General features: G+C 44.2%; 1 protein-coding gene and 1 long non-coding RNA gene across 3 annotated transcripts in view; one reads left to right on the plus strand and one right to left on the minus strand.

The window, feature by feature from the left end:
* RTN1 (reticulon 1) overlaps positions 1-15092 on the minus strand; it is a 217001-nt gene that overhangs the window by 1090 nt on the left and 200819 nt on the right. For both annotated transcript variants that reach the window (XM_070593113.1, XM_070593114.1), the window contains exons 4-8: positions 10656-10863; positions 8043-8181; positions 6518-6587; positions 5947-5993; positions 5803-5861 (exon numbers count right to left, since the gene is read on the minus strand). In XM_070593113.1, the coding sequence (XP_070449214.1) occupies positions 5803-5861; positions 5947-5993; positions 6518-6587; positions 8043-8181; positions 10656-10863 (523 nt within the window). The remainder of the gene's footprint in view (positions 1-5802; positions 5862-5946; positions 5994-6517; positions 6588-8042; positions 8182-10655; positions 10864-15092) is intronic.
* Positions 1692-6934, plus strand: LOC139079278 (uncharacterized). The gene is made up of 2 exons (XR_011532744.1): positions 1692-1850; positions 6419-6934. It is a non-coding gene; the product is annotated as an uncharacterized lncRNA (long non-coding RNA).

Below are 15092 nucleotides of genomic sequence, written 5' to 3' on the forward strand. Positions count from 1 at the left end.
CAGTCTGGGGCACTTCTGAAAGAGAAAGAGGGAGATATTACTAACCATTCCAGGACAATGAGCATAAACAAGGATGCTTCCAGGTAAAGGAGCCTACGGTGATCCTCAGCACAGTCAAACTACCCAGAATTGGAATTAGAAACCTGAGTCCCTGTCTCAGCTCTGCTACTAATTAGCTGTGTGACTTAGACTAGCTAATGAGCTTTCCTGGTTCTAGAGCATTTATCTTTAAAATGTGAGTCTAGAATAGATATCTCTAAAGCCCCTAAAATTCTGTGATTCTCACAGAGAATAATGGCAGTGTTATTTTCGGGTAGGTTTACACTGGGAGCATTTTGTTTTGTTAATTCAAAGCTCAATGAGCTCATCATGCAGACTTTGGTTGAGACTCTCCTCTTTGCCTGGCACCCTTCCAGGTGCTGGAGCTCAGTGACCAATAAAAGGGAGAAGGTGCTGTCCTCAGGGAGCTTTCATTCTCGTAGGAGCTGAGGAGCCAGAAATAAACAGGTAGAATCAATAAGAGTTCAGACAGTGATAAATGCTATAAAACAAGGTGCTATGATAGGCAGTGAGGGGGCAGCAGTGGTATGATGGGTGCTGCCTACTTTAAATCACTGATCTGAGAAACAGATGCCCAAAGGACGGGAAGGGGCCACCAGGCACAGATCTGGGTGGGAAGTATTTGGGGCAGAGGGAACAGGGAGTGCAGCGGCCCTACAGGGAGCACGAGGCTAGGAAGTGAGGAGAGCAGTGGCCAGTGTGCTTCGGGAGCCGGGAGGGAGGTCTGAGAGGCAGGCAGTGACCAGTGGTGCTGGAACTTGCGGGCGGTGGTAAGGCATTTAGGTTCTATTCTGTGTGATGGGAAGCCACCGACAAATTTTAGGCAGGCGAGTGATGTGATCTGATTCATGTTTTAAGATCATATGGTGGTTGTGTGAAAAAAGTGCGGCAATGAGGGTGGGAACCACAGTGGAGGGAGGGAACCTATAGCAGGCCAGGTCCCCGATGGCAGTGACCTGGGTTATATGGTAGACATGGAAACGGAGAGAAGCCAACAGTCTAGGGATCTGGTTTGGAGATGGAGCTGACAGGACCCGCCTGATGTGTTGATGGATGGAATGTGTGGGCAGCAAAAGAGGGAGAGTAATTAAGGAAGATCCTTTGGTTTGGGTCTAAGCATCCAGATGAATGATAATGCCATTTAGCAAGATGGCACTGCCCGAAGGTTCTGGGGTGAAATGGCAAGATCTATTTGGCCATAGTGAATCTGAAATGTTTACGGGACATTTGAGAGAAAATATCAGATAAAGAGGTAAACAGACCTGGCACTCAGTAAATCTTTTGATATAGACTTTATACTTCCATTAATAGCATCTAACTAAACACCTAAATATAGGGTTTTGCTTTTCCTAATTTCATTTTATTGATTTCAGTTCAGCATTCTCATTTGCTCAGATCACTTGATTTGTTTTGAATCTCGAGCTTGCCATGTTCTGAATTTGCTTTTGCTCCAAGCTGTGTGTCACCTAGAACTGGGATGATTATATTTGCTTTGTCTTCACACAGTCACGTGAAGAGAAGTTGAAAGTAATGGAGTCCAAGGCAGGGCCCTGTGTCACATTACCACACATGACCCAGAGAGATATTTGACAGAATAATGAATATCCTTAGGGTCTCCTATCTCAACCTTCTAGAATTCTGCCAACTGTGCCATCATCTGGACCATCCATCTCCATTTCCTCCTCAGGGACACCAGGAAGACTTGTTGAGTCACCCACTGGAATCAGAATGCTCACTGGCTGGAGCAGCCCGTATGATCCCTCAGTTTAGTGATCACAGAACAATCTACTGTGAGTATTTATCTACATTTTGACTAATTCATTCTAGAATTTTGTTTGAAAGTAGGCATTCAATTAATCAAAAGGTAGTTTCTAGAATCTAGTCTTCTCTATTGAAAGTCAGGACAGTTCCTGCCCAATTTCGGTTTTCAGGATGTCCTTCAGGAAGTCCTCATGAAGAGGGCTTCCAGGTAAAATCGCAGGCTGTTTTGTCATCCTAGAATATATGTCACCGGACATGGAGTGTTGTATTGACTTGAGGAAGATTTCTTTTATGTTCTCCCTTACTTAAAGCTTTAATTTCCTCTACAATATTTATTTTTTACTTTTTAATTTGAGGCCCTTTTCCCTTATTTTTAAAACTCTAAGATGGGTTAGTAGGTGTTATTACTCCCATTTTAGAGCTGGAAAACTGAGACACAGAAAGGTTAAATGACTGAACAGGGTCATCCATCCCCTCAGTATGGAGGAGGGAGTGGCACTGAGGTCTCCTGACCCAGCCCGGGATTGTCCTCCACACCGCTTGAACTCCAAGCAGTAATAGGATGATGATGATGATCATGATGATGATATCCAATACTTATTGAGTGCTTCCTATGTCCAAGTAAGAGTACTTCACAGACTTATTTAACTCATGTAATATCCAAACCCGATGAGGTATAAGAATCAACATTCCCAATGTGCAGATAAGGAAACAGGCTCAGAGAGTCAAGTAACACTTATGATGAGCTTGTACAGCTAAAAATGCCAGAAATGAACTCAAACCAATCTATGCGATTCCAAAGATCATATTCTTAACTGTTTCACTAAAATGGTGTGAGTTCTTTTGCTGGAATTATTCTAACATGGAGTCAGGATTTCACAGGTTGAAGGAGCCTCAGAGGTAACATCCCACCAAGAAATTTCCTTCAAAATTTAGTGTCAGGCCAAATGGGTTCTCTTGAAGAATGGCTGTTTCCTTCTTTCTGATAACAAGAACTGTGTAAATTACCCAGTTTCTCTTTTTGTTCCAGCTACCAAAAAGCTCAGAGCCAAATCTGAATGAAGCTCAATTACAGAAATCACATTAGTCCTCATGGTTAATATGTTTCCTCTCTATTCCTTTTCACAGCCTTGATTTCCAATTTTAATTTAACAACTACATTGTAGACATATGCTCATACATTGTATGTTCTTTGCCATCTCCTGTCCCTCCATTCTAACAGGTCTATACTCTTGTCACTTTAGTTTGAATTATAATAGCCTCCTAGCTGATGGCCACATCTATACTCTCCTCTCCAATTCTCCTCCCACTAGACTGTCATAGTGATCTGTGCAAAACATATCTGATTACATCAACCCCTTGCATAAAAACGCGAGGGGCTGCCTATTCCTGTTGGGTTGGAGTCATAACTCCTTTCAGCATTCAACACTTGACCTCAGCCTCTCTTCCTAGACTCCTTCTAGTTGATCTTTCCGCTCATTTAAGCTTCAGATACTCTGGTTGACTCACTGCTTCCTGAACATGACCTACATTTTCATGCTTCTGCCTTTGCTGATTTGTTCTTCTTGCAATGTCTTTCTCCTCATCATCCACCTGATGAATATTTACCCATCTTTCAGGGCTGCTATACACAGAATGTTTGCATCCCCCTCAAGTTCATATGTTGAAACCTAATCCACAACACATCAGTATGAGGAGGTGGGGGCTTTTGGGAGGTGATTAGGTCATGAGAGTAGAGCCTTCATGAATGGGATTAGTGCCCTATAAAAGAGACCCGAGGGAGCTCCCTTCCCCTTCCACCCTGTGAGGGAGGACACAGCAAGAAGTCCTCAACCTGTAAGAGGGCTCTCCCACAATCTGACCATGCTGGCACCCTGCTCTCAGACTTCCAGCCTCCAGAACTGTGAGAAATAAATTCCTGTTGTTTGTAAGTCACCCTATCTATGGTACTTTGTTATAGCAGCCTGAACTAAGACAGGGGCCCTCATTTTAGTGGCTTTCCATTATCCCTTCTAGGTAGGAACAGTTGTTTCCTCATCTCTCTGACCTTAATATTTATACAACTCTATTGTAGTTCTTATATTGTCTTCTAGTTGTTTCTTTACAGTTCTGTCTACACTGATAGGTCTGAGATCATCTCATTCGTCTTTAACCCCCTGTGCCTGTAATAAGCAGTACCCAGGGCATAATAGGTACGTCTCCTTTTGGGACCAACCAACCAACCAAATAAAAAGTTAATAGACATCACTTGTTCTAGATTCCCAAACTAAGTATTAGACAATTTAGGACTAGAACTTCTTTCTTCCAATTTTCAAGGTTCTATTCTGGAGTTCTTTGCTGTAGTTCCTGAACACAGTTCTAACTGTCAAAAACTCAACCAGGGAGTTCATTAAAATATAGATTCCAGGGGCCAGCCCCATGGCCAAGCGGTTAAGTTCGTGTGCTCTGCTTCAGTGGCCCAGGGTTTCGCTGGTTCGGATCCTGGGTGTGGAGATGGCACTCCTCATCAGGCCATGTTGAGGCGGCATCCCACATGCCACAACTAGAAGGACCCACAACTGAGATATACAACTATGTACCGGGGAGGATTTGGGGAGAAAAAGCAAAAAAAAAAAAAAAAAAAAAGATTGGCAACAGTTGTTAGCTCAGGTGCCAATCTTTAAAAAAAAATATAGATAGATAGATAGATAGATAGATAGATAGATTCCAGGTCCCTAAGCCTAGAAATTCTAATTCTATAAATCTGTTGTAAGAATCCAGGAGTTAGTAATTTTAACAGGTTTCCCAGGTTTTGGCACCACCAAGTTTCATACTATAACATGCTCCCATTTCTTAATACAAAGTAATGACTATTTATCCTTAATTTGTTGATTGTCATTAGGTATTGATTGCATTTGGGTCCTAGCTAATAATTTTAGGCATTTTGAAATGCACTGTAGATCTGATACAGATCCAAATTCACCATGAATTTAAGAAGAAGAATATAAACACACAATAAAAACAAAAATCTTTATCTCCTTCGGGGAGAATTATAACTGATGATATGCAAATCTAATAACAGAGGAACTTTAAAATGGCTGGTTTCCTTATTTGTTCTGTCTTATACGTCTTTATCTAAAGCACTTCCCTTTAATTCTGACCATCATCTAGGTCCAGCCACATGACTCTAATTACTAGAGGGAGTTCATGTGGGCCACGTCTAGGCCTTTTGTGACATGTATTTGTAGTTGAAGCCCAGGTCAGCTTTTGATTGAAACAAGACCTTGAAGAATAATGACAACAGAAAACCTATCATTTTAGATGGAGACATATCTAAAAATACTAATTCAAGAATTATGGAGAACTAAGTTTAATGACCATGTTAGCTGTAGATACTCACAACTGGAATCCTTATCTCCTGATACATAAAGTAGAATCTATTTAAGACTCAGGTTTAAAAAGCAAGGGTGTTAAACAAGCAAACACAGACACTTGTTGAGTTGAAATGGTGTAATTTAAAATGTAACAAAGGTTTTAAAGATTTTTTTTAATTTTTAAAGCTTTAAAAATAATTTCAATGGTTTGCAAAATCAATAATATCTATTGTTTAAAAGGTGGAAAGTGTTTGTTAATTTAATCGTTTTTATTTCAATTGCGCTGTCATAAATTAATTTTACTTCTGAGTCAAGCTTCCTTCTTTCCTCCACCCCATCTCATTCTTGGATATGAACCCGTCCCCAGATAGAGCTTAATATCATTCATTCACTAAAACTCACTCATCATGATACCCGAAATAAACCACTGAAAGTTTTGTTTGAGAGTTTTTAAATTTATATGTATTTTCTGAAATAATATAATTGGGAAGTGCATGAATATATGACTCAAATAAGTGAATGATCATAAACCAATCTATTTATTATCCTTTTATTCTCCCTACCTAATCCACTCAAATGCCCACTGAAGACGTCCTCTCCGCTTTATGAATTGAGCTATGTAACTTACTTTGCCACGACAGCATTTATGTGAGTCCTCACAAGTCCCAGGTATTGGTCAATCTGTGCCTACAAAGAGAAAGAGACCATGAGCACATCTAAAGGTCATGAGGTCAAAACTGAACGTGAATGTCTGACACCACATAGAACTTACCTGGTGCTTAACGTACACTACAGGTAGAGTAAACAGTGAAACCACAGCTGGGTGAAAAACAAACACAGTATTAAAATTCTGAGAGTTAGCAGTGAGAATCAGCTCATAGACACATTTTTATATAGTTATGTGATACTGTAGCTTTATCTATGATAGCCAGCTTTTAGCTAAGAGATGGCAGGGCAGTTTATAAGGAAAATGAAAGGATGCTGAGCCCTTTACAGATATTGTCATATTCCTGGAATGAGGGTGGACTGTGCCCTCCCAGGACGAAAATGAATTTCTGTCCACAACTGCCATTATAAACAGACACATATTACAAGCCAAATAAAACCAGTTGTGGTAGAAGAAAAAAAATCAATGCCAAACTAAGAAATTCATTATTGATGTGTAATATATATTTTATTCTTTAATTGCACTGCACGGTCAGGGAAATGTTCTGCACTCAGGGATATCTGGCATTTGTTCCCAGGAATCTAGTAAAACAAGCTAACAGCCAACAGCCCAGGAAGCAATCTGCTCACACAGCGTGTGAAGGAAGACGGGACAGTGACACACTCGCCTGCCTTACCCATGAGCAGCAGGGTCAGCCCGTTGAAGAGAGCGCCCACATAAGTCAGGAGCCACATCAGGACTGCAAACTGAGGAAGGAAATGACCGTCAGAGCTTCTAAAACCGTCGCGATGGATAAGAGTCTCATTTCATTGACTTTTTTTTGGATTAGAATTTGAGGTAAAACACATCATGGATTCAACAGGAAATGTAAGAGCATTTAAAGCTCATCAGAATTACAGAAAGAGGATCTAGTCTTCACTTCTCTGGGAATGCTTTGGGTCTCTTTGTTATAAGGCTCAAGAGACTCAGTGAGATAATAATCCAGGGCAGGAGTTGGCAAACTATGGCCCTTGGCCTGTTTTTGTATGACCCATGAGTTATGAATGGATTTTATATTTTTAAATGGCCAAATAAAATCAAAACAAGAATAACATTTCATGATATGTGAAAATGATATGAAACTTAATTTTCGGTGTCCGTAAATAAAGTTTTATTAGCACATGGCCACAGTCATTCATTTACATATTGGCTTTGGCAGCTTTCCTGCTACAACGGCAAAGCTCGGTGGCTGCAACAGAGTTTGTGTGGCCCACGAAGCCTAAAATATTTACTATGTGGCCCTTTGCAGATGAGGTTTGCGGACCCCGGCTCCAGCCCACAATTCTTACATTTCAAACATAAGTAGAAATGTCACCTTCAAGGCCTAAGGTAAGTAATTATAATCTCCTGGCTGCCTCTCTTTAGTCATTGCTTGCCAAGACATTATTCCACTAAAGCACCTCAGAGGTCAACATCGCATCACTCACTTTTCCTGGAACGGGAACCAAGCAGCCCCGGGTACAAGACCCTGCTAGTGTGCACAAAATGCTGCAAGAGCAGGGGACACTCACAGCCACTTCACAGGGCTCCCCACCCCTCTGCTCCTGGCCCTGCCCATCGTGGCTGACAGACTTCGGCTTTACAGGTACATCGCGGGGCAGTCAAAGCAGCTCGTTCAAAGAAGCCCAGTGAGTCCAACGAGAAGCCCAGGGGCAACACCCGGGACCGGAGGTCCTCCACCTCGCGGGGGCACAGTCTCACAGCCCGCACCATGTAAGGACACGGGCCTCTTACTATCAGCAGAGTCCAGAGTTTCTTTCAATGAAAAATTATATATATTTTTCACATTTCCCAAACTAGATTTTTATTTTAAAATTAATTTTAGGAAAATGGCTGAGGAATTGAAAAAGGTAAGGAGAAGCAACCTGGTGTGTTGTAAAAAGTACAGAACTGGAAGCTGCGTGACCTAGGTTGATCCCAGCTCTGCCAGTGACTCCCTTGGCAGCCGCGGGCAAGTGTCTTAGCCTCTTTGCCAGTTTGGGCTTCTGTAGAATGAGGGGCTTAGACTAGATGAGCTCCCCGGTACCCTACAGCTGCACGTCTCCCGACTCTGGAATATAAGCAGTACTTGCTTCTTATCCTCCTTTACATGGTGGTTTATATCATACCTTTAGGGAAAACAAAACTCAAGACATTCAAGTGAAGGGCTTAAGCAATCGTACTTTTAAGGAATCCACCAGGTCCTGGACGAGGAAGAGCCTCCTCAGCTCTTTGAGCGTGTTGTTCACGTAAAGCTGCAGGCAGTCTGTGTACTTCTGGATCTGCTCCTGAGAAAGGCTGATCTCCAGCTCTAGGTAGGCCCTGTCAACAAACCACCCAGAGACCTCCGTCAGAGGGACCGTGAAACTCTGAGTTTGCCTTCTCGCCCTCTGAGGATGACAGCGGGCCATGCTGGGGGCTTTCTGCCAGCCAGTGGGCTGTGGGCGCCACACCCTGCCCGCCCCCCCGCCCCCCCCCCCGCCACTGTGCCGGGGACGCAGGGATCAGGACTCTCAGTGGGGCGCTGTGACTGTTTCTGTCTCCCGAATACAGCCTTATGGTGTGAGCTGATAATACAGGGCCACCGGCTGGGCCAGAGGAAAGTCAGTCCAGACTCAGCTCATTGCTGAATTCCCCATACGTCCCTGGCCCACCAGGTAATTGTAAAGGTCCCCATTTCTTCTTGGCTGAGTGGAGATGAATCATCTTTTTAAATAATTGAGATATCTGAAAATCCTAGCTGCCAACGATCATCTGTCATCAAAACTTTAATATTTCATGTTTAAATTCTGGAAAATACTTCCAGGTTTTATCCAGAGAGCTCTGAGAACTCAAGGGACCTGGGCCGTGTTAAAATGCTCACTGGTTCCATGAACAGCAGCATTGTTAGCAACCGCATTTTTCATTTGTTCCAATGGTTAAATGTAGCTCCTGGGTAGAAACCAGGCTCCTCCAACAGTTCCATCCTTCTGTTCGGCCACGTTTGGTCCCGACAGTGGTCCATCCCCCCTCTCGCCTTCCCTCCCTCCACTCTGTTTTAAGACAGCGCCATATTGTCTCCTTGGAGGATATTTCTAGAATCCTTACAGTGTTTGTCTAACTCTGGGAACAGCAATGAAGAGTAAAGCAGTGATGGCTTGAGTTTTAGGGAGTTTATGTTTCTCCCCGTTAGAAAAAAGAAGGAAAATACTGATTTGTCTAGATAGTATGCTTTGATTCCAGATGTTCTCTGAGTCAGATATTCCTTTTACTGATAAAAACAACTCAGCCAAAGGAAAGTTTTATATTTTAACTTCGTCTCCTAAAGGGAGATAAAGTAGTTGAGCTAATTGTAGTTAGACCCTAAGTTCCGTACTGGTATTGGAAGAAATAAGCCAAATGAGAGACATTTCCCCCTGTAATGTGACAGCCCTGGGGGCCAAGAACATGGGAGAAACCAGCCCGTCTGGACGGCTGAGGGCAGAGGCTGGGGCAGGACAGGACTCCCCAGGTGCCAACCCTCGTCACGGGCTGGCATCACCGAGGTGGTGTAGTACACGCCACGTAAGATGACCCTCCAATTCTCCACTCTTCCCACCTTGGGGGTGGGAACTTGTGCAACCAGGTTATAGCCCAGAAGACCCATTAACTCTGCATGAGAAGAAAGCCAAATGTATGCCAAGGGCAGGGACGCTCAGACTGTGACTGGGTTTGACACTGACGAGGGAAGCCGAGGCTGAGACGGGAGGTCTGACATAGCCTTTTCCCTTTCTCAGCAAGCCCTCATCATAGGGGCGTCTTTTCCTTTAGGAGCCTGGTGCCCTAAGGCCTTGATTCCAAGGACCGGTGAGGTCAGCGAGAGCCAGGGAGGACTCGGAGGCATCCTGGTGAATTACCGGGGCTGGCCCAAAAGCTACTCCACGGCAGCATCTACAGGTCTCATCCAGCACTCAGAACTGTCCCTCCTCTGTGACAGGAGGCAGGGACACCTGCAGGGGAGCTGCACTCTGGGGCCAGCACCTGGGGAGAGGTGACTCTGACAGTCAGTGCTGACAGTCCCCGGGGCTCACGGCCCAGAGTCGGGAGATAAACTGGGCAGAGCTGGGTAGCACCCGCTGGCAGTCCTAACACCTCCCTCTGCCACACTGCATAAATCCTCTTAGTATACTGCCTTTTTAAAAAATTTCCTCCTCTTCAATGTCCATTCTAGTCAGATTTCCCCAGTATAAAAGCGCAGAGGAGGGCATCTTAGAAGACTATTCATGAACCTTGCACCCCTCGCAAGGTTGGCCCTTTGGTATTAAACTTCCAGAGAGCCGGAAATAACAATCCGAACACACTCATCCTGGCTCTGTGCTGTTTGCTGGCCAGGTGCCCCTGGGCAAGTCACTTTACTTTTAGAACCTCAGTTTTCCCACTTGTAAATAGGGATTATAATGCCCTGTCTTCTTCACAGAGCTGGCAGGACCAACTGTTGAAACACGCCTGAAATTATAACACATTGTACACCTATAATGGATTATGATTACTATTATTAATAAATATAAAATACTAATATTAAGCATCAACTTATATCATATAAATTAATATTAAATATTTGATTAGCAGTAATTAAAATATAAAAACTCAATGAAGCAATAGTGTTAGAATAGGGATAACTGAGTTTGTTTTACAGATTCACCAGAAATGTTAGCTACTCAAAGACAGAGCATCACTGAGACGATGTGTGGTCTGTTAGGTCTCAGAGAAACGTGACCCGCGCACACGGGGCTGAAACAGGCCAGGGAAGGAGCCCGGGGGGCGGCCAGGGCGCTCACTTGAAAGGGTGGCCCTCGTCGGTTTTCTGCACAGCTTGTAAGACTGACTTGTAGATGCGGAAACTGATGGTGGCAGAGAGTGCGGCCAGGGCCAGGTAGGCGACGACACTCACAACGCTGAACTGGGTCAGGGAGAAGAGCAGCAGCAGGAAGCTCCCAAACACGATCCCCGTCTGCTTGATATCCCTCCAGTAGAGCAGGTCAATAGCTGTGGGGAGGCAACACAAGCAGCCATTAGTATTTGCAGAGTGGAGGCAGGGGGCGGGGGGGCAGTGGCAGGCAGCTGCGGCGGCTTGACCACAGAGCCGTGGTCGCGGCAGGTTCTCGCCTGGCCTTTGGACTCCTAAACAATGACACAGAACTATGCCCAGGGTACTTACTCTCATTTCATCTTGCTCTGGAAGAACCCGTCCATCCCTGAGGATAATCCCTAAATGTGCAGATAGGAAAAGGCCATGGACTCTCCAGGCCCACATCTCTACGAGCATCTCTCACTGGAGCACACCATCTGTACCGTGGCCCAAATTATGTGACTTTGAATCAAACTTGAAAATACAGAAGGCTCTGTGAAGTACCCGTCCTCTTCTTTTGATGGCATTGACTGTGTGCATCCTGATGCCCTGCTGACAAACCTGCATCTCAATGGCGGCCTGTAAATGTGTACCTCAGTCACCAAAATGTCCCTGCTGCTGAGAAGGAGCTGGGACAAGGAAAACAGAGGCTCTCGAGAAGCTGCCTTCAGTAGCATGGCGGCAAGGCCCAGGAGACCCCAGCCAATGCCAAAGGCACCTGAGGAAAGACGCAGCCTGCCTCCGAATTGAAGGGTGAGCGGCTGTCTCAAGAAACCGGGGAGCTGACACTTGCATTAGGCCATTTTGCACAACATGATCTGTTCGCTTACATTCTGTGATTTTAAAATCTGGAATACCAGCTATAAAATCTATAGCATATCTATCATTCAGTTATTTCCCTCTTTCAACTTAGAAACAAAAAATTAAATTGCAAAGAATAAAGCTATGATGCTTCAAATGCGATACAAATAAATATTTCAAATGGAAATATTTAGACTATTCTAGTCACTAGATTATGAAAAGAGTATAGAAGCCTTGCTTAAGAACGTATGCAAATTTATTCTCCAATTAGGCAAGTAACAAGTGTTTTTTTAAATTGAGATACAATTGACATATAACTGTGTGAGTTTAAGGTGGACGACAAGCTGATTGGATATATTTGTATATTGTAATATGATTAGAACTGCAGCGTTACTTACTACTTCTGTCACGTCACATAACGATCATTTCTTTTTTCTGGTGAGAACATTTAAGTTGTAGCCTCTTAGCGAGTTCTAAGTACGTAACACAGCACTGTTGACTATGATTGCTATGCTGTGCATTAGCTCCCCAGAACTTATTCATCTTCTCATTGCAACTTTGTACCCTTTGACCAACATTTCCTCATCTCCCTCACCTCTTGACCCTTGTTAACCACCATTCTACTCTGTTTCTCCAAGTTCGGCTTTTTGAGAGCCCACATTTCTGTCTGACTTATCTCACTTTGCATAATGCCCTCAAGGTCCATCTATGTTGTCCCAACAAATGGTTTTTATAGACTGTTGTGTCAATTACTTTTCAGAAAGAGAAAATAAGACACAAAATTTCCATCTCACAACCAAATGACAGCGGCAGTTGCTCACACTGCCAGCTTCATGTGCAGTGTAAATAGCAGGCACCTGGTTTACAGAATTAGACACTAGTCATTTGCTCAGAGGAGAACAGAGATGAGCAGGTTGAAGAGAGCAGGGAGCCGCCCCATCATACACCAGTAGGTAACTAGCTGAAAGAAGTGCAAGAGAGGTCACACAGCCTAGTGACAACCCTGGCGCTGTAGTGGGGACATAAGGAATGCTGCAGAGCAAGGCATTAGCCTGACAGCAGACTCGAGTAAATCAGGCTCAGAGGCCCGGAGCCTCTTTCACAGCAGGCTGGGAGCACCCCAGCAACCGGACACTGGAGACAGAAGTACGTTTGAGCTGAGCTGCCATCCATCCCCACCGACTCCCCGCCCACTGCCACCACCTGGTCCACCAATGACAGTAACTCAGAAAGGTTACAGTAGCCAGCCATTTCCTGGGGCAGAAATTTGTTCCCTTCCCCCTATAACACTTCTGCAACACTTCTGTAGGATGTAGAGGAGAGAATCACAAGCTCGTTTCGGGGTGAAACAAAGTTGTTTTTTTTTTCTCTTTTGAGTCAGGCCAGTTCTACAAGTAGGTTTAGAGGGGCAAAGGAAAAGTACTGCTGCCCCAGAGCCTCTCTCCTCCCAGCCCCAACCGCCAGCCCCACCGACCTCCACCATCAGGAATTCATTCCTCTGGTTAATCCTTTTTATCTTCAAAGGGTTTGTTGTCATCGTTTTTTAATGCAAGGATCCCAGGAGGGGATAATGCATTAAAGATTACCTTGTCATAAACAAAAACATTTGAATGAGTTCAACAAATGAATTTCTTTTTAGAAGAGTTTGTTGAGCAGAGAGCACCCAAGTAATAACTCTTTTTAGGTAGAAGAGGGATCCTCTGGAAGACAGGACACAAGAAACCCCTGGGCGCCTGAGGGTAAACGACAGAAGTGGGAGAAGAAGGGAGCTCCTCGGAAGCCTGGCCCCCGGGGCTGAGTGGATCTGGAGACAACACACTGAGGTAAACCGAGGCCTGAGTCTGGACCAGCAGGGCTGAGGGCCCCCTAGGATTTATTCTGTTTCGTGGAGGGGAGATGGGGAGGGAAATAAAAAGGAGACTAAAACTACCATCTTGTGCAGCGTTCTCTCTCCTGCACCTGTCCATTTATTCAGTATTTATTGAGCAAGAACCAAGTGCTAGGCTTTGTGAAAGGTGCCAGCGATATCAAATAAATGAAGCATTAAAAAAACAAGAAAACCCGTAGGCAAATAACTAAATAAGCTGTAATCTTCTGTTTTATGACGCCCAGATTCACATGGCAGATGCATCTGGAAACAAACACTTGATAAGACAGCATGACTTGTGCTAAGGGGCTCCTCCCCAGGACTGCAGGCTTACCCACCCCCTCTGAGATGAGGTGAAGGGACACGGGACCCTGCAAGCAGTTTTCAGGCAAAGAGGAGACAGAATTAGCTGTTTTCAAGTGAATCCCCACTTGTGAATCGACTACCACCTGTTAAAAATGGTGTGCCCGGGGCTGGCCCAGTGGCACAGCGGTTAAGTTTGCACGTTCAGCTTCGGCAGCTGGGGGCTCACCGGTTTGGATCCCGGGTGTGGACAAGGCACCGCTTGGCACACCATGCTGTGGCAGGCGTCCCACGTATAAAGTAGAGGAAGATGGGCATGGATGTTAGCTCAGGGCCAGTCTTCCTCAGCAAAAAGAGGAGGATTGGCAGCAGTTAGCTCAGGGCTAATCTTCCTCAAAAAAAAAAAAAAAAAAATGCAAAAGCCGTCTGAATCTCGGACCCTGTCAAACAGCCCGGGAATAGCAGGCACCAGGTATGCACTTTCCTTGAAGAAATTGTGGGCAGACAGGGTCAACTGTTAACTAAGCAACATTAGTTTTGTGTAGGTTATGACACAACAGGTGTTTCAATCAACCTGCTAAGATTGCTGGAGGTATCTAATTAGGAGATTAACAAAAGACTATCTTGAAACCTCCGTGGGATGTCAATTCTGGGTACTCTGTGACATGAGTGTCTGTTTACATAGATTCTGAACTGTTCAGAGCACTCTCAGATATTACCTCATTTAAACCTCACAATAAACTCCATCAGACAGGAATATAACAGGTGAGCAAGCTACAAGTTACGAAACTTGGCTATTGGCTAGTTAACAGGAGAAGCAAGACCAAACCCTAAGTGTGATGCTTTTCCCAAAACAAAAGAGTTGCCTCTCTTATGTTATATGGTTATATGTCAAATGTCCCCCAAAGCATGTAAAATTAATTTGGGCAACCTGGTTATATTTAAATCTGCTTCCAGAGCTAGATATTTAAAGGGAAACTCTTTCTTTAAGTGAAAACAAGTCATTGTCAACAGTAAACAGTTACTGGTCATCTGTTCATCAAGAAAACTCAGGAATGAAGAGATCACTAAATTTTGTTCCTGTTTTTCAGGAACTTAAGATCTAGCTGGGAAGATTGGACATTCATTTAAAAAATGCTGAATCAATGCCAATATGCCTCGTGCTGTCAGAGGTGGCAAAAGTTGAGTTCAAGGAAGAGACTTTACTGGAATTGATGGAGGAGAACGTGGGATGGTTTGTGAATGCGGTGAAGAATTTGTTAAGGAGATGGGGTGGATACAGGGAAATATTATGAAGGATTAGTCAACAAGAATGGTGACTAATTAGCTGTGGGAGATAGGAGGAAGAGTTAATTAAGGGTGAAGGCAACATTTCAAAGCTGGGTGACTGAGCGA

Source organism: Equus przewalskii, chromosome 25, assembly GCF_037783145.1.
Source record: "Equus przewalskii isolate Varuska chromosome 25, EquPr2, whole genome shotgun sequence".
Taxonomy (NCBI): domain Eukaryota; kingdom Metazoa; phylum Chordata; class Mammalia; order Perissodactyla; family Equidae; genus Equus; species Equus przewalskii.